This window comes from Podospora pseudopauciseta, assembly GCF_035222475.1.
Source record: "Podospora pseudopauciseta strain CBS 411.78 chromosome 2 map unlocalized CBS411.78m_2, whole genome shotgun sequence".
NCBI classification, from domain to species: Eukaryota; Fungi; Ascomycota; class Sordariomycetes; order Sordariales; family Podosporaceae; genus Podospora; species Podospora pseudopauciseta.
Genome location: NW_026946663.1, coordinates 3,607,091 through 3,628,641, shown reverse-complemented (window position 1 = coordinate 3,628,641; position 21,551 = coordinate 3,607,091). Strand labels below are relative to the sequence as shown.

The 21,551-nt window shown below is 52.2% G+C and overlaps 6 protein-coding genes across 6 annotated transcripts; 5 read left to right on the top strand and 1 right to left on the bottom strand.

Moving 5' to 3' along the window:
- Window positions 1-261: 261 nt before the first annotated feature.
- Window positions 262-2,492, top strand: DRE2 (electron carrier). The gene is made up of 3 exons (XM_062910053.1): window positions 262-752; window positions 840-1,847; window positions 1,905-2,492. The coding sequence occupies exons 2-3, from the start codon at window positions 1,066-1,068 to the stop codon at window positions 2,158-2,160; spliced, it is 1,038 nt and encodes a 345-aa protein (XP_062768920.1). The 5' UTR covers window positions 262-752; window positions 840-1,065; the 3' UTR covers window positions 2,161-2,492.
- Window positions 2,493-2,600: 108 nt separating this feature from the next.
- Window positions 2,601-6,205, bottom strand: KEX1 (Cell death protease). The gene is made up of 4 exons (XM_062910052.1): window positions 5,807-6,205; window positions 4,682-5,757; window positions 4,249-4,609; window positions 2,601-4,194 (listed from the first exon to the last, which is right to left on the bottom strand). The coding sequence occupies exons 2-4, from the start codon at window positions 4,858-4,860 to the stop codon at window positions 2,821-2,823; spliced, it is 1,914 nt and encodes a 637-aa protein (XP_062768919.1). The 5' UTR covers window positions 4,861-5,757; window positions 5,807-6,205; the 3' UTR covers window positions 2,601-2,820.
- Window positions 5,669-6,608, top strand: QC763_210020 (uncharacterized protein; the record flags this gene model as incomplete). Its single annotated transcript, XM_062910051.1, has 5 exons — window positions 5,669-6,101; window positions 6,153-6,170; window positions 6,225-6,335; window positions 6,384-6,502; window positions 6,552-6,608. Exons 1-5 carry the CDS (start codon window positions 5,789-5,791, stop codon window positions 6,606-6,608), a joined length of 618 nt encoding a protein of 205 aa, XP_062768918.1. The 5' UTR covers window positions 5,669-5,788.
- Window positions 6,609-6,840: 232 nt separating this feature from the next.
- On the top strand, window positions 6,841-7,860 carry URA1 (dihydroorotate dehydrogenase; the record flags this gene model as incomplete). Its single annotated transcript, XM_062910050.1, has 1 exon — window positions 6,841-7,860. The coding sequence occupies one exon, from the start codon at window positions 6,841-6,843 to the stop codon at window positions 7,858-7,860; it is 1,020 nt and encodes a 339-aa protein (XP_062768917.1).
- Window positions 7,861-10,603: 2,743 nt separating this feature from the next.
- QC763_210000 (uncharacterized protein) lies at window positions 10,604-12,910 on the top strand (the record flags this gene model as incomplete). Its single annotated transcript, XM_062910049.1, has 1 exon — window positions 10,604-12,910. One exon carries the CDS (start codon window positions 10,604-10,606, stop codon window positions 12,908-12,910), a length of 2,307 nt encoding a protein of 768 aa, XP_062768916.1.
- Window positions 12,911-16,729: 3,819 nt separating this feature from the next.
- Window positions 16,730-20,814, top strand: QC763_209990 (uncharacterized protein; the record flags this gene model as incomplete). Its single annotated transcript, XM_062910048.1, has 6 exons — window positions 16,730-18,011; window positions 18,082-18,148; window positions 18,202-18,472; window positions 18,547-18,711; window positions 18,772-18,950; window positions 19,004-20,814. Exons 1-6 carry the CDS (start codon window positions 17,850-17,852, stop codon window positions 20,812-20,814), a joined length of 2,655 nt encoding a protein of 884 aa, XP_062768915.1. The 5' UTR covers window positions 16,730-17,849.
- Between the last annotated feature and the right edge of the window lie 737 nt (window positions 20,815-21,551).

The window sequence follows — 21,551 nt, the reverse complement described above, 5'->3', positions numbered from 1 at the left end:
ATGCGGGGAAAGCCATACCATAAACGGCTAGTCCATCTGATTGACGGGTGCCCGCCGGAATTCAATGACAGGTCCCAATGCCGGCTGGAAGCTTCTCTCCTCCTCCAGAACCCTTGATACATGAAACAGACATGCAATTCTGTTTGATCGATGGACCGGAATTGGAATTGTTGAAAGCTGTCATCTTTGGAGTGCTGCAACGACATGATCAGGCCAGCTGGACTCAGCCAATCTCGTCATCCAATTCGTCACCCCAGGTCTGCCAGTCAAACGGCTGTGAGGTGTCACTCCATGACTCGATTAGACACGTCCCAGCTGAGGCCAGCTGCAACGGTCCAGACTCTCGAAATCCATGGAAAGCGAACCAGACGACCGCATTTCTCCGAAAGTCCCGTCACCAGCAGGTCAGGCTGTGACAGACCGGATATCCACAAAGTAACGGGGAACTGTTTCCACCTCACTTCCAAACATCGGTCCCTGAATTCACCGGATCTGACGGCGCTTCCAAGGTTGATTGCGGGGCGGGCCTGACCAGTGCCGGCTGACATCTCACATCGACTTTAACTTCCTTGCCAGGACCGTCACAGACAGCCTCTGATGAAGTAAAGTTTACCTATACTAGTGTGCACATTCGTAATTCTTATCGATACTAGATACCCCAAATGGCCGAAATCGGCTCCCACATTGATGACGATATCTCCAAGTCCCCCTCCGCGGGAACAGGAGAATTAGAAAATCCAATGTAATCAGCCGTGAGTCACACTGTGTGGTAACCGCCGAATATCATGCCACATGGCGTGCAAGATCTAATCTTTCGCACTGTCCACACAGTGTATTAGTGGCAACGCTTTATAAGCTTCAATATTATTGGTCAAAAGAATTGTGGACCCTTAAACTGCCCCTCCATCCACTGCCTCGACCTCCTGCCGCCCCCACGACAGGATTAACAATACAAATCAGGCACGATCCGCAATCATTTTTTGCTTCCCTATTCCTGGGTTCTACTTTGTTGCATTTCTCGGAGCAGCCTCTTTTCATTCCAGAAACCAAGAAAACACCGGCGAGATGCCTCCAGCCGCCGTCATGATCGACACAACTCCCGACTTTGATTTCAGCCCCGCGCACGCTGCGGCGGCTGCCAGCGCAAAGCGCGATTCTGGCGAGCGAACCCTCCTGCTTGCGCCTCCGTCGATCGCATCCCGCGAGGACCGCCTCACTTCCTTGTTCTCCGTCTACGATCGGTCGGCCACCGATTTGCAGATGCTCGACCGTCTCGCTGCTGGATTAGTCAGCCTCCCCGCCAAGACCTACGACCTGATCCTCGTCCTGACCGACCCCGACGGAAGCCGCCGCAGCGAGGTGTCCCCTCTCTTGTCCAACAGGGAGATCTGGGGCAAGGTTGTACCGGCACTCAAGGCTGGTGGTACCTTGAGGAGCGAGGACGGCAGCTTCGGACAGGGCAACTCGACAGAGGAGAAGGAGGCGATTCTGGCGGGGTTGGTGTTGGGGGATGATGGATATACTAAGCCTGATTATGCCGAGCAGGAGGTTGTACCTCTGCGGTTTGGGGCGAAGAAGGTGAACGCTGATGGGAGTGTCCCTCTCAGCTTTGGCAAGAAGGCTGCTGCTGCCCCAGCGCCGGCACCGGCACCAGCACCAGTATCCAAGGGTCCTGCTGGGGTTGGTTTCATCGATTTCAGTGATGACTTGGATCTTGATGCCGAGGACGACGACGATGTCATTGATGAGGACACTCTTTTGACTGAGGCGGATCTGAAGCGTCCCATTCAGCAGCCTCCTGAATGTGCGCCTCAGCCGGGCAAAAAGAGGAGAGCCTGCAAAGACTGGTATGTTTCTCATTTCTTCAACATCAATACGAAGCACAATAAACTAACATCTGCTAGCACGTGTGGTCTCGCCGAGAGAATAGCCGCCGAAGATAAGGCCCGTCGTGAGAAGGCCGAGAAGGGTCTGGCCACCTTGAAGCTCAAGTCTGAGGATCTCAGCGAGCTTGACTTTACCGTCCAGGGCAAGACTGGCTCCTGCAATAGCTGTTACCTCGGTGACGCTTTCAGATGCGCAGACTGCCCCTATATTGGCCTCCCTGCCTTCAAGCCCGGCGAACAAGTCAAGATTCTCAACAACACTGCTCAGATTTGAACGAGTTGAAGAAGGCGATAATGACAAGAATGATACCCCAACCAACAACGATAACAAAGCCTATCCAACAGCGCAGTTCAATATCCCGGCTGTAATACCAAGGGTTGGCGAGCGAAGACATCGCTTCGGCCACAAGGCCATCAAACTACTCTGGGACATTTATTAGGCGGGTTTAATCCCAGGCTTGACTGGGCGTCTTAAAAGGATGCAGCGGACGGGCATTGTAAACTGTGGGACAGCAACAGCTGGAATATGGCAAGACCTTTGAAGGCACATGTCTGAACTAAAGCACTTGAGCGGGAGAATAAACTCCAGATAGAAACACAAAGATGCTTGATTGAGAGTTTTTATCTAGGTTGGCGATAGCCACCAATATATGCCCACGTTGTTCTCACGTTTCGGTCGCTTGCAATGCCTTCGAGTGTGATAGTGTATATATATGTGCTGTTTATGCCAACGTGAACTGTAAAAGCCGTGCACAAAGATGAGCTCAAATTGACATTTGTTAAACCCCCCGCCTGAAACACCAGGAAAACCAATCAACCAACCAGCCTTTCCTTTCTCTGTAATCCTTCTTTCCGATTCACTCCTGTTGTTCCAATTGTTGTGTAGTATCAAAAAGACTTTGATTCTGCCCATCCAACCCCATATGACCTAGACTCAACCCGACATCTTCTCCTTCCCCTTCCCCTTCACGTCCTCCTCATCCTCACTATCCTCGCTCGCCGCGCCCACACTATACCTAGGATCATTCCCCTCCCCACCCATCACCGTCGTCGGCGTCCTCATGTGCAAATCATCCAGCTCATTCTCGTCAAAATCCCCCGCTTCCAAATCCGCCGCCGAGCGCTTGTCTCTAAACCCTTCCCTCCCCCTCGCTTCCCCAGAAGGCGAGATATTCTCCCCCCCAGACACCCCCATGTAACCCCTCCTCTTCTTCCTCTCCCTCCACACCCACCACCCCCATCCCGCTGCCGAAAACGCCACAATCACCAGGACGATCTCCCCTGATTTGCGATAGGCTTCCCACCTGGCCGTGTCGAGCTTTTCCTTCTCTGCTTGTTGCGCGTCGGTGCCGTTACCGGCCACCCCGCCGACGGTGGTTTCGGGGACTTTCTCCCCGTCGAGGCGGGAGTCGGTGGGCTTGCCGCCGATGGAGGAGATGTCCACCCCCATGAACCGGTCTAGCATGTCTCTTGTGCGGCGCGGGTAGTCAAACGGGACCATGTGGCTGCTATTGTAAAAGACTACATAGGTCAAGTTGCGGGCCTCCTGCCAGAAGCCAGCTGCTTCGCCCTCAAAGGTCCAGTCACGTCTGGGGGCCCAAGTGCCGGGGGTGATTTCGAAGCCCTTTCCGCCGTTCCATTGCAGGTTGGAGATCAGCGCTTCGGTGCCCAAATGGTTGCAGATTAGATCTTCCGAGCCGGAGAACAAGATGATGGGGACTTCTTTTAGCAGGTCGGGGAGGAGTTCAACCGAGGGTTTGGAAGAGGGCTTGAAGTTTGCGCCGACCTGGCCGTTGCATTCCACCCAGCCGGTGACTTTGTTCGGGTTCACATGCAGGGCCTGGATTACGTCGTTGCGGCGTAGGTAAGGGGTTACGGCGTCGAGATCGGGAGGCCAGTTCATGCCGCATGACGGATAGGTGTCGGTCAGCCGGACGTCGTACATGTTCACGCAACGCTGCTCGCCGCCTTTGCTAGTGGCGGTTAGCTGGAGGAGGTCCTGGAGGATCTTCTCGCAGTCGGTGTTGTCGACGAGGGCGGGGCCGACGGCCAGCTGCTTGGAGCAGATGCGCTGTTGGACTTCGAGCTTGGAGGCGGCGTCGGAGCCCTTTTTGACGATGCCCTTCTCGTAGGCGAACTGAAGGTAGGCTTCGTATTGTTCGGGAGGGGAAATCCAACCGTTGCCAATGAGGAGACCGGCGAGGTTCCATTTGTAGGAGGACTCGCCGCCTTTCTTGTTGCGCTCAAGGATAGCCTTGGCGATGTAGGGGATGTACTGGCCGGCGTAGGATTCTCCAGCAATAAATATCTGAATAAGACATTAGAACCATATTTTCTGGCTCAGAACAGGAGCTCAACTTACATCGTCGTGTTCATACTCGGGGAACAGCTTGAACCACTTCTCCAGGAAAGTAACAAACTGGTCAGCCATAACGTCGAGTTCGCGTACATAAGCGTTGGTGTCGACATAGCTGAACCCCGTGCCGACAGGGTTATCGACGAAGAGGACATTGGCGAACTCGTTCCATGCTCCCTCGTTGTACACCAGCGTGTCCTTATCTTTTAACCTATACGGGCCAATCTCCATCAGGGCACCATCCTCGGAGCTGCAGCCGGGGCCGCCGTTCAACCATATCACTGTTCGTTGCTTGTTCGCAATGTGTTTGTTTTGGAAGTGCCAGAAGAACATGTTGCCATTGACATCGGGTGTTATCTCGATATGCCTAACGCGCGCAAGCAGACACATATGTTAGTTGAGGACATCCCTGGTTTGGACTGGAGACAAGACTCCTTACCCAGCATGCATCTTCACCAGGGGACCTGGCGGCGCCCCTGGAAGTGAATGGACAAAGTAGTCACCGGCCGCCTTGACATCGGCGACAGCTAGTGTCGCCGTCCATGAGAGGGCGACGGCGGCGGCGGTAACGATGGATGGTAGACGCCTCCAGTTCGCCAAGGACCGTCCAACAGCCATGATTCCCCAGTCGCGAGGGTCCTCAGACCGGCGCAACGAATGTTGAAGAGAGCCTGTGTATCTGGCTACCTGGTGACGGCAGCGGCGGTCATCGGGGACCAAAAAAGGCAGTCAAATAACGTGAGGTTCTCTGCGAAACCGACGATGGAGGTTTGTCGAGATACTTTGCCAATGGATGGACAGATCTGTCCTAAGACAGGGGCGGGATGCAGTGGGCTGGGGCGGGCTGACGACTGCAAGCTGAGCTTGGCGTTTGCTGATTATCACTGGTACCTAGGCCAAACAAGGGAATGTAAGAAGAAACGTGGAGGTAACAGTCCCACACGAATACCACGGGATTCAAATAATTGGTAATAGAAGACAGGTTGTAGCTATTTCACAAGAGTAGACAGAACCAATGCGTGGATAAGGTAAAAAAGCTGCCCGAGATAGTAGGCAGGCAGCCCAGTCAAGGTACGTGTTTCACCGCGCCGGGTCCAGCAGGCAGGGCCCCAGGCGCAAGACCAACAAAGCTCTCCCTGTGCCACGTTCCCGGATTCGGGTTTGAATAATGTGCCCGCAACTCTAATATCCCCGGGCGCTTGTGCTACTCTTCGTTGAGGCTTTGCGCAACGGTATCCGGTGTAGGCATGTGGCTCTATCCGGTGGCTAGGGCACTGAAGAAGCGTCGTTGTTGTGCAGTCTGGAACAGTGTCTTGAGGGGAGGGGAGGACATAGCGGCGCGGGGCTGCAGGGGAGCGCCGGTGGCTTCGGAAGACCTTCTGTGGGGCGCGCCGATCTGCCGGCTCCGTTCTTGGCATCGGACGCCCACGAGCTAAAAATTATCGATGCCGTTTAATTGCACATTTTCATCCTTCACTTGTGTACTTTCCACCATTTTATCTCCTAACTGAGCATCTTGTGAGGGTTTGATTCAAGTTTCAGCGCTATGGCCGGGAAAACGTACATCGTTGAGCACCTAGACGAGGAGCTTGGACCCTGGTCAGAACTCGAGTATATCACCATCGCGCGCGAGTCGCAAGAGACTGGGTCCAAGTTCTTCCTTTCGTCTCTCCACCCACAGTTCAAGGTCCCAGACGCCTTGGCTGCCATCCCCTCGTTCACAGCTGAGAGGCGGGGTGTGGAGGAGTTGTATGCGGACAAGAAGTCTAGAGTATGCCTTCTTGACCCTCAGGGGAAGAGTGATCTTGCCCCTGAAGATGCGGACAACTTTGATGTTTTCCTGTTTGGAGGAATCCTTGGTATGTTATGAGCTAAGCTTGACATCAAAATACTCGCTAATAAAACAATAGGTGATGACCCCCCTAGAGGTGTTTGCCACAGTTGCTAAAGGATTGATAATGCCTTGTCTAACTCGGTTACAGACAGAACATCCGAGTTGCGGGCCAAGGGCTTTGAGGGCCGTCGTCTCGGGCCCGTCCAGATGACCACAGACACTGCAGTCCGTGTAACTCGTCTGGTGGTTGAGGGCAAGAGTATGAAACCCTCTCTTCTACACAATGACCTTACTAACGTTTCCACAGCACCGTTGAAAGACATTCCCTACGTCGACTTTCCCGAACTCAAGTTCAACGAGTATGAGAGCACAGAGATGCCATTCCGTTACGTTAAGACTGAAGATGGAAAACCCATTATGCCTGAGGTGAGTGGACTTCTGAAGGTTCATTGGATAACATGCTGACTGTTGACAGGGCATGGTCGAGCTGATCAAGAAAGATGCTGACAAGGGCATTGATGATATGCTCTAGTCGATGATATGAATGGAAAAAAATATATATAAATTACTTTTGACCGCCAACTTCTCGCCGTGGTTGACTTGAAGCTCGTTTGATGTCTTCATATTGCTGTGATGACCCCACACACTTGATGCGGGGTGCAGCTCTTATCTTCAAGTTATCCATCTAACCCCGCCGAATTCAAGACAACAACTTTCAACTACACCCAGCAGACAGAACTCCAACATATATTCAGTGATCAACCATGTCGGAACTACCACCGCCCATCAAAATCAACCCGCCATTGATCAACTCGGCTAACCCATGGGCATCCGGCGATGTGGACTTAGAGCGGCTGTATCTTTGCCCTTCCACAGGCGCAGTTACAACTCGAACCGCTACTTTGGACGGCTTCAAGCACGATGACGCTATTCATCGATACACCTTCTTCGATCCCTCTAGTCCCGAAACCTCAAAATCCACCAACCCAACCCCCCAAGAAGCCAGCAAAGCTCCTGCTCAAAAAGCAAGCTTGAACACACTAGGCTACAGCCCTTACGCTCTAATTCAATATATGCAATGGATATACAAGATCTATACTACTTGCTCTGGTACTCAGCCCATCAAACCCTTCATCATCTCAGTCACGGGCACCCCGACCGAGGTCGGTGAATGCTATACATGCATCGCCGATTACCTGTCCGAGTATATAACCGCCGGTCACATCTACATGGAAATCAATCTCTCCTGCCCCAACATACCCAACAAACCTCCTCCCGCGTACTCTAAAGACGCACTGGTCGAGTACTTTCGCCGCCTGCGGTTCACGATGCGTGATAAACTCAGACCAGACTTACCACGCCTGCCCTTCGGCATCAAAACACCACCCTACACCCACTCCTCCGAATACAACGAACTCATCTCTGCCCTCGAAGAGGAAGGTGATCAAGTCTCCTTCATAACATGCACCAACACCCTAGGGTCATGTCTCGTTCTCTCACCCGAGGGCGACCCTGTTCTGCCGGGTAACGGGATTGGGGGGATGGCCGGGGCGGCGCTGCACCCGTTGGCCCTGGGGAATGTGGCTACTATTCGGAGGATGTTGGATGAGAGACCGAGTTTGAAGCATATCACTGTAATAGGGATTGGAGGTGTGGAGGATGAGAAGGGGTACAAGAGAATGAGGGCTGCTGGGGCGGGGGTTGTTGGGGTGGGTACTGCTTTAGGGGTGAAAGGAGTTGAGGTTTTTGAGGAGATTGAGAAGGGATTGAAGGGGGGGTGGTGATTTTGTTTAGGAAGAATGGAGGTGGGAGGGAACTGGAAGGCTTTTGGATAGCGCGAAGAGGAATGGTTTTGAGAGGAGTGATGTATCTGAAATTCTTTTTGATCGGTGAGCCAACTTGTTGTGTTTCTATGAAACAGAAATACAATTTTATCAAGGTCACACTGTAAAACCTTAATGTGTGACCCAGTCTAATAAGGTGTGTAAAGCTGAGCTCTACCTTCTTCATCGTAAGACCTGTTACATGAGGCTCTCATTTTGAGGACAGCTTCACGACGTAAAAGACTCTGATACAATGTCTATCATTGTCACTCTATTTTGAGCTGAATACCTCGGGCCTTATCATCACATGTCCTCAAGTGAACGTGATGTGATGACAACTAGACGTGGCATGACAAATTGTCGAATAAGCTGTTCGGCCTCTTTCTGCATGGCCCAGTCCAGACCTGCGTCGCATAACGTCGCGATATCTCGGGCCGAGACGTTGACCCCCATGAAAATTGACAAACTGGTAGCGAACAACGCCGAGATTTTCCAGCAGTCAGAATGCTTGGAAGCCAATAAAGCAACATTTGCCACGAGGAATCTAAATTCATGCCCTGCAGACCAGGAAGATGGATTACTTATCCACAAGATAACACAGGTGAAGCTATCATCATGTCACGCTAGCATGCTGGGCGTTTGATGCCTCGGAGTATTATTCGTCATGTACAATTCGCGGACCGTCTCGATGCAAGGTAATCTGTGGGAAAGAAACCGGGTAGATCTCGACGGCCTGTCTTCCCATTGAAGCGATGCGAACTTCTACCCAGCTTGGCTCCCCACAGCTGGTAAGGTTGAAGCAATCACTATAGTACAATCCCACACGGAATTTGCCTTTGACGGAAGTTTGGGTCTATTCAGCCTGAAGTCGGGAAAGGCGATCCTTGGGTGAAACGGGAGCAGGGCCATGTTGTGAGTTGCCCGTTTCAGGAAGGGGAGTCAATCTTCCATAACGGTGACGACCTCAACTTATGGTCGACAGTCAGCTGCGCTTAGGGCTGAGGGAGTGGATGGAAGTAAGCATTCCGGAACGAGATAGCGAGATAGAGGCAGATGATTTACGGAAAATTAGACACTGCCCACCCAATGTATCAGATATGGTTCATGGTGTTGCCCGCATGAACCCAGGTTGTTGGGTTGTTGGGTGTCGGAGAAGGGTGCTGGTTGAATCAAAGTTGGAGGAGTGGACGAAAATCTTCAGTGGGTGCAGGAATCCCTGGGAAAGGGCCCTTTTAGCGGTCCTTGCCCCAGCTTTTAGCGCATCGGCCCCCCATCAGATCTGCACGAACAGAGCATGGGCTCAAATCCGAGCACTCTCATTGGCGGACTTTTAAAGAGAGATTCTCCAGGTGCTGGAGAAACTGTGGGGTTCTTCGCACTCGCTCCCTGTCTTGAACGCCTCTCGCAAATCACCACTCACTCATTTTCCAGCTCCCAGGTGAATGGACAAGGTCGTTACAGTATTCAACCGTTCGGCTTGTGCCGACCACAACGTAACGCCGGATGAATTGGCCTTGACGGACCGTCTTCGCGTAATCTCCTAGGAACCTGTTCGGTTGATTCCCCGCCTACCATCGTCCCTCCCGGTCCTTCAGTGGGAATCATCGATAGTCCAGCTGCTGCCCCGTGGCACGTTCGTTCCAGGCGGTATTGGACCTGGCCATGGATAATTTGTATCGATCGTAGACGGCATTTGTCACGGCAAGTCTGACGCCACGATAGATCCAGACACGTCTGGCTTGGGTGTGTAGGTCTTCCACCAACACAATCGGGTGTCGTAGACAAGAACTACCAATGTTAATAGCCAGTTATGATGACAGTTACCTAGACTCCACTATTTTAATCCAGTCCCACGCTGTTCCCGTCCCCCTGGCCGGCAGCTAGCAGCACCAATACATGCGATTGTAGACAGGCCAGCGTGGGAATTGACCCAGCTTGCTCGCTCGTCTGGTTCAGGTCTGCCGTCGGTGCTCCATCCGTCTGATGACGGTAAAACAAACGTCGGCGAAATATTTCGACTGGCTTGGCGGTCCCAAGACCCAATATACGCTATCTACCTTCCAGAAACCCCAATGCCAGATGTCTTGCAAACCCCCTCGGTCTCTTGTTGATTCCCAGGTCCCATCTCCCAGGCAAATGACGCGGCCGATACCCAGGTGCTGATATACCCGTACATGTCGCCGGATCTTTCCATTGAGTGCTCTGGCCCGCCCCGTCTCGTGTCTCATCTTTACCCGCCGTCATCACCGGCTGTATTGTGAGGCTCTGGCACCGAACCACCTACGACTTGGCTCGAACTGGAACATTACGTCTTCTCCAAACTTGCTGGAACACTCCCGACAGGCCAACACGACGTCTGTTGTCTTTCCGAGGCATTTCTGAGGCCGCCTTCATACCTCGACTGAAAAGCAAAAGAATTCGCCCAATTCCCAATAGATTACTTATTCAGCGCCCACAGCTCACCGAATCAAACGGGACTTACCCAGATCAGAAGCCAGCTTCCTCAACCCGGGAGTCTAGGCCATGCGCAGTAGGCATCTTCAGAAGGATCCTGCCGTTTCGTAGTTGGGGCTCGAACTGGAATCGCCGGCATAGAGCAGTCAGTTGGAATCTGGGACGAGAGGCGAGGGCACCGACACGAGCCCCTGATCATCGGATCCCTTATAATTACGGCTACACGACGAGTCGAAAAACAGACACAGCCATGATGGCGGCTGTTCAACCACTGGAGTCGCTGCCCGCGCCAGGACGACGACAAAGTTTTGGACGAAATCACATAGCTATGGACATCGACATTGAAACTCGAGCACCACGTGCATCACATGAGATGACGATTCGAGGTGGTTTGCAACAAGGAGATGCAAGAATAGTGGTGATAATGTATGGTCCTGGCCAAGAGCAGATAGTGGCCGTCTTTGCTGAGGTTCTCGGGAAGCCTTACCGACTGAAAGGAGGGATTCGGGACGTCACCAGGGATGATCAGGATTGGGTTATTGGGGTTTCGGCGGAAAGTGCAAAGGCTGAGATAGCCTCACGGAACAGGGGACTGGTCGTGACCATTAACGCTCATTGTACAACACTGGGCATGCCTCCCGACGTCTACCTGTCAGCGCAGACAGATTACGAGTGGCTTTATACCGAAGCTTCATTCTTCCGAAGAGATCTAACACGATTTGTATCACATACCCTGGGACAGCTTAGCCACCACGAAACACTAATGGCAAAACCGAGGACGTACTTCATTTCGACAACGTTTCCGGATGTCCATGCTGCGCTCCCAAACATCGACATCCTCACTGTCGGCTCAGACGCTGTCGAGATTCGAGTTGATCTCTTGAAAGAGCCTCTGGGCGATGGACGGTTCTCGGAAATCCCAAGCTTGAGCTATGTTGGCGAACAGCTCATGCTTCTTCGCCAGAGGACCGAACTGCCAATCATATTCACGACAAGGTGTACGAAAGAGAATGGCCGATTTCCGATGGACAATCCAGACTTGTTTTATGAGTATCTTTACCGGGCGATTCAGTGGGGCGTTGAGTACATCGACGTCGAGCTCTGGCTCCCAGAAACCATTCGACGAAGACTGTACGAGCAGCGCGGGAGCAGTCGCATCATGTCTGCCTTCCATGATTTCTCAGGCACTTTCAAGTGGCCCTCACAGAGAGCCGAGTCAATATTCCTCCAGTCTCGACGGTACGCCGACATTGTGAAAATGATTGCCATCATCAATGACCACAATGAAAACTTTGAGTTGGAATACTTCCGGTCAAAAATCAAGGCTGAATATCCCGATTCACCACCGCTGTCTGCTGTCAACATGGGGGAAACGGGCCAGTTCTCTCGGACGCTAAACAAGGTCTTCACTCCTATCACCCACCCTCTGCTGCCCATCATCGCAGCTCCGGGGCAGATGAGCGCAGCTGAGATCAACCAGGCCCTGGCGTTGGTTGGACAGCTGCCGAAGAAGAATATCTATGGAATTACTAGCCCGAGCATGCGGAGTGCCATTCCACAGGCACCCTTCTATGAGAAATGCTTCAACGAACTTGGGTTACCACATCACTTTGCCGTCGTGGAGCGACAACCCAAAGGGCTTGCCTCCATCGAGACGTGGTGTAATCAAAGAAACTTTGGCGGTGCTTACCTAAATCCAGCCATGTCACTCACCAATCTGGCGACGAGCAAAGGCTTCTTTGCATCACTCAACAATGGCAACGGGCCGGTTCTCAGCGAAGCCGCTCGACTCATCGGGATGGTTGATACCATCGTCGTCCGGCCGGCCACATCATCTAGTTCAGCATCCACACCATCAAGCCCGCCTCGGCAGCAAAACGGAGATTCCGTGGGTGCTATCGGCTCGACGCATTCGGGCTTGCCACCGAACACTTCTCTCGTGTTTGACAACGCCTCGTGGAAAGGTATCCTTAGTACCCTTACCCGTGATCTTGCTCCATCTGCCTACTTTGGCTGCGCGGCTGTGGTACTTGCCTCATCGGCCGACGACGCAGCCAGTGCTTTATTCGCTCTCAAAGCCCTGAAGGTCGGTAAGGTTTACACCGTCGGCTTCAAAACACCTCCCGCCTTTGCCAAAGACCTTCTTATCGAGCCATTCAACAGCCTCGAGAGCATACAGAGAGCCCGTACGGTAAATGCCAACGGCACCGAGTCTATACGAGCGGGGGCCGGCTCGCCGTTTGTGGTGGTGAGTGCTCTGGGTCCGGAAAAGAGTAATCTAGTCGGGATGCTCGTTCGTCTGTTCGGGTCGCCGCCTCGAGGGGCGGCAGGTGCGGGAAGGGAAAACTCGAGAAGGGTGTTTTTGGACCTGGCAGACGGCTCGGGGCATGGCCCACGGAAGGGGGACCCGGGTTTGATTGCTGAGCAATGTGGGTTCGCGGCTTATGGGGCGGCGGATGTAACGGCTTTTACGACAGTTGAGACGCTGAGGTTGCTGGTTGGGCAGAACGTACCGTACAGCTTTGTGAGGTTGGCGAGCGGGAGGCAGTTCTTTTGAAAGGGGACTCGGACCAGTTGAACATCAAAGGAGATGAAATGGCATATTGGCTCGGGTATTATTTGAGAAATGGTAGGATATCTGGTATCATACCCCGCTATACAGGAGTTTCACTGACAAGAGAAGTACTTTCACAGGTACGGTCTAGGTTCTCGAGCGATGCTACCTGGCTACCCGATTACGAGCATCGATACATGAATCGAGCTGACCTCTTGGGACATGATGTGCACCAAGAGATAGGATGAGGAGCCAGGGCAGCGTAACACAAGCTTGTCACGATCATCGCCAACCGGCTCGGTCCATCGACCTCGTTAAGAAAGGAGGAGACATGAGCCAAGCCTTGCTCAACTAGGACTGGATGGATGGGCATCTAGAGTATGGTGTCAAGGTGTTGCATTTGCGTGCGGAGAGGTGGATATCGGGCATATGGTCTGGGGAGGTTATCCCATGATCAGTGTCTGCATGTGTGGCTTATGGTGTAGCGGTTGGAATCGGGGATTCATGACAGAGTTGATGCACAGATGGTTCATTGTGGCGAGTGGAACGTGAGGTGCATGTGGTGGTCAATGAGCGAGCGGTCTATCGGATGCGAGTCCCGGATGATACTACTTTGCGGTAGGCAGGTTCTGGGGGAAGGGATTTATGAGAATTAATTGGGAAACGAAATTCGAAGATACATTTACATCTACCGTCTATCTATCCGGGTTACAAACTGCCCAGAACCGAGTTGCTGGACCTTGTGAGCATAGACCACTAGGACGTACTGTCGACAACAGCACCCTACCGGAGGCAATCTCAGCCAGGACTTCTTCACAAAACAAGACAGTTGGAAGCTACCAGAGATGTGACTAGTGATAAATTTTTAAGGCGTTGGTGACCAGGTTGAGAGCTTCTCGAGCAGGATTCTGATATTGCAAGTAATATAGACGTAACAGTTGAACACGGTTCAAGATGCTGTCAGCAACGACTTGAACAACAAAACAACGGTCCCTACTCTGAGCTTTCAATCTAGGCAGGCTCGGGTTGGGCCGAGAAAGAGACCGTTCAGCATAGTGCCTAGAGTGCTTTTGAAAGGCTTGCTGTTGGGCCTACCGTGACTATTCCGTCAGATACTTCTAGGAATGTTGTTGTCTGTCGTCTAAGGTTTCGGTAGGCACTCCGAGTGGTAGCCGAGCAATATATCAAATAGGTAGGTAGGGCAGAGTCGTCGAAACGATCATGATCTGACACCGAGACTGATGGATTCAACTCCCTCGGCCGTCTAAAACTCAGCAGATCATAGAGAACGTACCACGGTAGGTACACCGCGTGCTATCGTCTTCAGTGCGAGGTCTCTACTTTGCCTCCAGGCGTGTACCGCACACTTGTTTGACAGAATACTCGTCACTACTATTTTCTTCCATCTTGAATTCCGAGTAAGATGTAGAGAGGGGCGCAACAATTACTTTGTACAAGTCTGGAGGGCAAGACGACAAACAAGCTTCGGGTAGCCCAACCCCACCGAATCGGATTCTCAAATCTCCTACCTTGGCGTATCGGCAGCGGACCCCTGATCCCAATTCTCCTAACCTGATGGCGTTGCCTCTTCCGCTGTCCGGGTCCACCGCATGAACCAAACAGTCGTATCGTCTTGCGGGGAGGTGCAGTAGCTCACATGCAAACCCAAGGCGGAGATCGGGATTAGGGTGTGGACTAGTGATGCTACAGATTCAACGAGTCCTTGATAGACAGTGAATACTTTGGAGACGAGCAGGAATCCGACTTTGGGAACAATATGTAGAGGCTAGGTAGTGATATGCTTTCGTCCGAAGCTCGACGAAGTCAATGGATCTTAGCCCATTGAACCGAACCGTGTTTCAAAACCCGTTCGAAACAGCAACCTGATCTTTCTTGCAATACTTGAGGGGCTTGTATCTACATGTTGAGGTAGATTAAGTGCTGCTAAAGGTTGATATGAGCAAATAAGCTTTGAAACACTGTATAGTGAAGTCAGAAAGTAAGGACCAGCCTGGATACCATGCGTTATCGAGAAGTCGAAGCCGGAGAGCCTCCCGACAATCCGGGCTTGTAGGGCTCCTGACCTGAGCACAAGCAGACGACGGAGAGATTTTCGGACCGATAGGTGTCGCGGAACGAGGAACAAGAATATGTACAGCACAAACCTGGAAGATCAAGCAGGAAGTGTGCCCACCTACTTGACCTTAGCGCTCGGCACCAGCATCTCCGCCTGCAGGATACACCCGGTATATGGAAGGCAGGCTGCGGTCAGTGAACTACCGGAGCTGCTTGTTCTAGGCTGGCAAGCAACAGCAAGGCACAAGAGCTTGGTTCCTGGGTATAAGCAAAAGATCGACAACAAGAACAAGAACAAGAAGAGGCTTGATCTTCATCATGCTCGACGGGTTACCTTACCGTAATTGCTGGGGAAACATCTGCACTGATACAGAGCTTAAATGGCCCCGAATCGAGGCATGTCATGGTTGGTATGCCGGTCTTTGCTTAATAGTCTCGGTTCCGAATTTCCGGTAGTTGACAATATGATGATGATTCTTGATGCTATCCCCAGCCATGCAACAGCAATGGGGAGGTGTAATGTGACCAAGTGTAACTGTCTGACGACAACCTGAAGCGGTCACTGGAGCAAAGCTGCTTGAGAGCTCCATAAAGAGTGCTACGCCAGAGTATGAAGCTTGCGGTGTTCTGAAAGCAAGTGGTGATGCGGTGAAGAGGTGATTTCATGGTCGAGGTGAGGGAAGAGGCGAGGAAGCTGGGTTGAATTTCGGGAGACGATCGTCCGTAGACTGCCAAGGATCGCCGACCGTTAGGGACCAGAGCCCGATCTTGCAAGGGGCTAGATTTGGTGAAGGTCGCGGGTTGCAGGGGGTTCCGGGTTTTGCTGCTTAAGCGAACGGCACCTTCAACGCTCTTCAGTTCCTGAGAACAGCAGGCTCGGCCGTATCATGGTCCCCGTCCTTGTATGTAATGCGGAAAGAGGACTTGAAAGTATTCGACCTCGGGTGTCTTGCTCCCATGGTGCAGCGACCCGGGACACAGTCTCGATATTGACGACGGCTAGGATATACCTGGCTGATATGGTTGGTATAGAAAGCCCAGCCGGGCAAGATCAACAGTTACTGTAGAACAATGAGCTGTAATTGGCGCGGCAAACATCAAGATATTGCGACCCCCAAGTTGTCGCTGCACCCTCACTGTGACGCACAGCTTCAGCCCAAAGATCTCGACCAGAATATGAAATAAAGCGTCAGTATATAAACAGAAGGCGGCTCCAGAGGCCCAGCGAGCGGTCACGCTGCGTGACATTGTGCTTGTGACCTGCCCCCCAGAAGCAATTGCCGTGGAAGAGAGCTTAAGTCGAGACGGGATAGAGGCGAGGAAGCATTGAATACTCCCCTCATATATCGGGTTCCCGTCAATGGACATCGTTCCTGAATCACAGTTGGATCTTGACTTCGCGGTACCAAAGAAAGACAAGGAAGGACCCTTGACAGCTCTTGGGCACCGCTGTTTTGGAGGCGGTAAATAAGTTGAGAAAAGAACATTGATTTTCTGGCGATGTTTGAAGTGGTAAAAGGTGCGCGTTTAAAGAATACAAATCAAGAGTAACAAGGTCGTCGACGTCCTGAAGTGGTCACAGTGACCCTGGGGTGGAGAGCAACGGCTTGTGGATGGCGGGCCCTGAAGCCGTCGGTTGCGGAGGTGGTACTGTGGGGCCGCCGTTACATACAGGGATCAAGGATGAAATTTCATCCCTTTTCAATCTGTTAAACTCCATTGAACCACCAAACTGCTGGACAGGACGGGAGGGAATATGGGATGAAGGGGGCAAGGACAAGCTGTAACTGGGAGCCCATTCTGCTTTTGGCAGCGCCTAGGGACAAACTGGAATTCCCGAAAAAACACAGCTTTCCGTAAGGTGTATCGTCTCCACCAACTCCCCGGAGCTCTTTCCCACTTCTCCAACCCCACTCATCCTTCAACTCACCGGCATCGTCCCCTCCCCGCACCACACACATCGTGCCTTCTCAAGTTCCAGTGTTGGCCAACATCTGTCCACTGACCCCTCCCCGCTGGGTTGGGCTGTTACCTTCTCTTGTGGGAATTGAACATCATGGTTTCCTTGGCTCTCGGGCCTCGACATCATCCTCAGTCACATTTATCTTTATGACATCTCGTCTTTAAACGGCCACTGCCGGCTCTGGCTCTTAGTTTCAGATGCTCGGAGACAGCCGCCCAATCATCATATGGACATTGTGTTTTCCTTCAGCAAAAAGGGCCGAGGATCAAGCTCTAGATGGGGAGGGTGAATGTGAGTTATCCGTTCACTCACTGGCGATCCAACAATCCATCTCATAGCCACACACCTCCCGTCCTCGGCTCTAAGCCTACCTGCCTAGGTACTTACACTGTAGCCTCCCCTGTCTTCCACCCGGGGGACTCCCCAGAATCAAACCTTCCATCCGGGGTAGTCGCCCCATCATCCTGTCTGACAAGCCGGCCCCTGACCAATTACTCGTCCCATACTTGACACTCCCTCTCTACCAAACTCCCCGATCCCCAGTTTATTGTGCTGTGCTACGCTGTCTGCGGGGGCGGCTCACTTTGATGCACCCCAGAAAATCGACTAGCTATCTCGCCAACCACTCCAGCCATAAGGCGACCACCTACTTGTCAAGCTTCCCTTCTTCGCGTCCTGTCAAACTTCCCAAGACGACGCCCGAGGCTCGCCATCAACCAGGAAACTCTCTGTGCTAACGACAACCCCCACCTAGCGAATACTCTCGCCACCACTTACATGATATTTCTTGTCGGCTCAGCCCCCATATATATACATCGGTGAAGGAGAGAACATGCCGAGAAGGGGCACCTGGAGTCGGCATATAGGAAACCAGTCGATCACCAACTCCACAGACTGACAGGAATGATGGCACAAGCCTACGACCCGGGGGCGGTTGCTGCGCTGCCCCGAATGCATCCCCCAGGAATGTCACGGCCACAGGTCAGCATTGAACGACTGCCTACACGACGCATGAGTAACGAGCCACGAGAGTCTATGAACTGCAAATCGTGTCGAAAACGCAAGGTATGCAAGGCACCACAACACATTCTGGTAACTTCAAGGTCGGAGATTGATAAAGGGCGAATGAAACCAGATCAAATGCAACCGTCTACGACCTGCCTGTGAAGCCTGCCAGGTTTTCCAGTGCCCATGTGTATACGGTAGGTTAATTCAATCATTCGTTGCCTTGGCCCATTGCTCATCATCACTACAGATGCTGTTCCAAAGAAAAGGGGGCCCAAAACAGATGTTTTGGAAGCTTTACTGAAAAGAGTCGACGGGCTAGAGGCTCGGCTGAAAGAAAAAAAGACAGACCCCGAGGCTTCCACCTCGGAAAACCCGCCTACCAATATCTCTGATGAGTCGGTGTCTCCAACAGCAACAACAGGCACAAAAACAGATGACAAACCAGAGCAACAAGCGGGACCAAGTGAGGCTAGCCACGAAAGTGAGGACCTAGCCATTTTCTCACCAATAGACTCGAGGTATGCTGCTCTTGCCCTGGCTATCCATGTTGCGTTGTTGGTCGGAGAAATCTGACAGTTCGCTGTTGAACTAGCCCGCCATCCCCTGAGGTTCAGCCGGATGATCTTCTCGATACTTACTTCAGTCGCCTCCATGACAAGCCATTTCATATCTTGGACGAATCTACGCTGAGGCAACGACGACAACTCAGTCAAGCTCCTGATTATCTCATACATGCCATTTTTGCGGTAGCAGCGAGGTGAGCGCCTTTACTGCCACCGATCTGTCCCGCGGTAATCTCGACTGACCCCGATCATAGATATACCCCTCATCCCAGTGGCTATCAGTCAGCTGTAAAGCTCAGTGAAGACTATGCCACTCGGTCGAGATTGGAAATCGACACAGATGAGCCGTCAGTCGATGCCCTACAGGCGCTCGTGCTGCTGGTCACCGCATTCACTGCGGCTGGCAAAGGCAAAAGGGCATACATGTTGCTGAGTACGCATTTGATGCCGTGACAGTGCCTGTGTACTGAAGCTGACTAGAACTAGCAAGTGCGGTTGGGATGGCCATGGCACTCGAACTACACAGAGAGATGGATGCCAACGCAAGAGTTACGCCAACCGAGCGAGAGACACGACGAAAATTGTTTTGGAGCTGCTATCTGCTCGACCGGTTCATGGCCTGCGGGTCAAAACGCCCTTCCTTGATCGCAGACAGAGCCATCATCTTGAGGCTCCCGTCGTGGTTGCCCGTTCCCGGGTCGCTACCGGCCGATGGGGATTATTTTCAGAGCTACACCAATCTGCAATATTTACAGGGCACAGGAAAGAAAGCTCAAGGAAGCAGCGGCATGCTCATCGACATTTGTCGCATCTTGGGAACAACAAACCAGTACCTGGCAGCTGGGGGCGTCAAAGGAGATTCGCATTTTCCATGGCACTCTCTATCCAATCTCTCAAAGATCCGCCAAGACCTAGATGTGTGGGCATCCGGGACGCAGGATGTGTTTTCAAGCCTGGATTCACTTTTTGGCCAGCCTGACTCCACCGTGCTTGTATTGAGCAAGCTTGTTTACCATCTTATTCACTGCCTTATATACCGACCATTTCTACCGATCGATCTATCGGAACTTACTGGGACAGGGCAGCACCAGTCATGGCAGATAGAAGCCACCAACATGTGTTTCCTCCATGCGAACGCTATCGCAGAACTTGTGGAGGTCGGAAAGCGGACAGCATCGATCGAATGGCCGGCATTTGTTGGATTTTGTATATCCACAGCAGGGACAGTCCACATACACGGCGCTCACTACAGCAGGGTGGGAAATACAGGCGAAATGAATGTGTTTAGTTCCTCGGCAGAGTTTCTCTCGCGAGAGATGCAGCAGCTGAGTGAACTGCGGTATGCCTGGGCGAGTGTTCAACATCAACGGGAGACACTACAGGGCATGTACAATGCTCACTCGGGACTTTTCAAGAGCCACAACAGCAACGCCATGCGCCAGTCCCCGGTATTCCATCTGGAGGACTTTTTTGATCGTTACTCGGGTACCACCAGCCCGGGAGGCCAAGCATTTAGTTTTGATGCCGCCAACTTGAACCTTTCGGATGTGGTTGTCGACTTTACTGCTGATGCGTACACTGGTCAAGATCTCTACGCGCCGCGTCTCACAGCGGGCGATGCAGGGCCATCTCGACCGAACCTCAAGAGAAAGAATACAGCGCCTTCGGGCAGGAAGAGGCCAGATCTACGCAATCTTTTGTCTTTGAACAGCAGTTTAAAAGTGGCAACAGCACCAGTGTTGTCAACACCATCCAGTGCCCATCGCCACTCATTCTCAGCAGCGTCCATGTCGTCGCAGCAGTCGCCAAATATGCTACACACACCACATTCATTGACGGGTGGATTCCACGGCATGCATGAACAAAGCGCACCGCACGCAATGGGTGGGTTTTCAATGGGAGGAGGGCATCCTGGCGAACTCCCGGCTGGGTTGAGCAGCATGTCGAGCGGCCTATTCAGTCCGTCATTCAACTTTTCAGGATATCGAAACCCCACAACACCGGGCACAGGTGGCCCACACCAAGGCTTTGACCCGATGTTTGGTGAGCTCCCTACCAACACTTTTTCGACACCCACACAGTGGCACCACGGTGAAGAAGCAGGCAACGGAAAAGGGGCGATGGTGACAAGCCCAACCGGGATTACGCCAAGCGAAAGTGTAGGAACTGCGGGCACCGCAGGTGATGAAAAAGACCCTTTTCTCAGCCTTCTCGAACAATTGGCCGAAAATGAGTCTGTGATGGGTACGGGTAATGAGCTGGACTTTTTCCTAGCTGGGGCGCCGAATACTGGGTAGAACTATCGGAGTTGACGCCATTTGGATGAGATGCTTGCTTGTCTGGTCATGCCGGGCGTTGCTGTAATTATCGGGAAAGATACCCATATCTGTACAAAGAAAGTCTGGGCGGTGAATAGGTGGTTTTCTGGAATTGAGCAAACAGGGACGGCAAGGCTGGTGATGGTGCGTCCACCTGATGTTTATCTGTGAGGTCATAGCCACGGTTGGAATTCTTTGTTGTGGTGTTTGGAAGGGTGGACTTTTCTGGAAAAGGGGGCGGACAGGAAGTCATATGTCTGTCATCCTGTCTGTACAGAATCTATTTTTTCAGTGGCCAGGCACGGGAGTCTGGTCAGCAAAGAAAGTGAAACAACATCGATAGCATTTCACAAGCACGACAGCAGCCACCAGCGGAGCAACTTGCCCTGGTCCCTGGATGACACAACGATGGGTTCCGCAGGAGACGTCATCGCTGGCGGGACCAGAGAGGAGCTACTTTTGAAACTTTAACTTTGTTTCTTTTGGTTTCTCACCGACGATGATGATGGGCTGTGAGGAGTTATTTTTTTTTTTTTTTTTTTGGTTTGTTTTGCTTATCGTTATTCCTCAGGCAAGAATTGCACATCTCTCAAATGAGGTAAAATATCCAGGCTTTCTTCATACATAAGGCAAACATGCACTTTTTGTTATTAGGCCGGCAGGCAGATTCCGACTCGCTGGGGCGAGGAGCTTTCAGGCACCGATAGTAGAGCCAA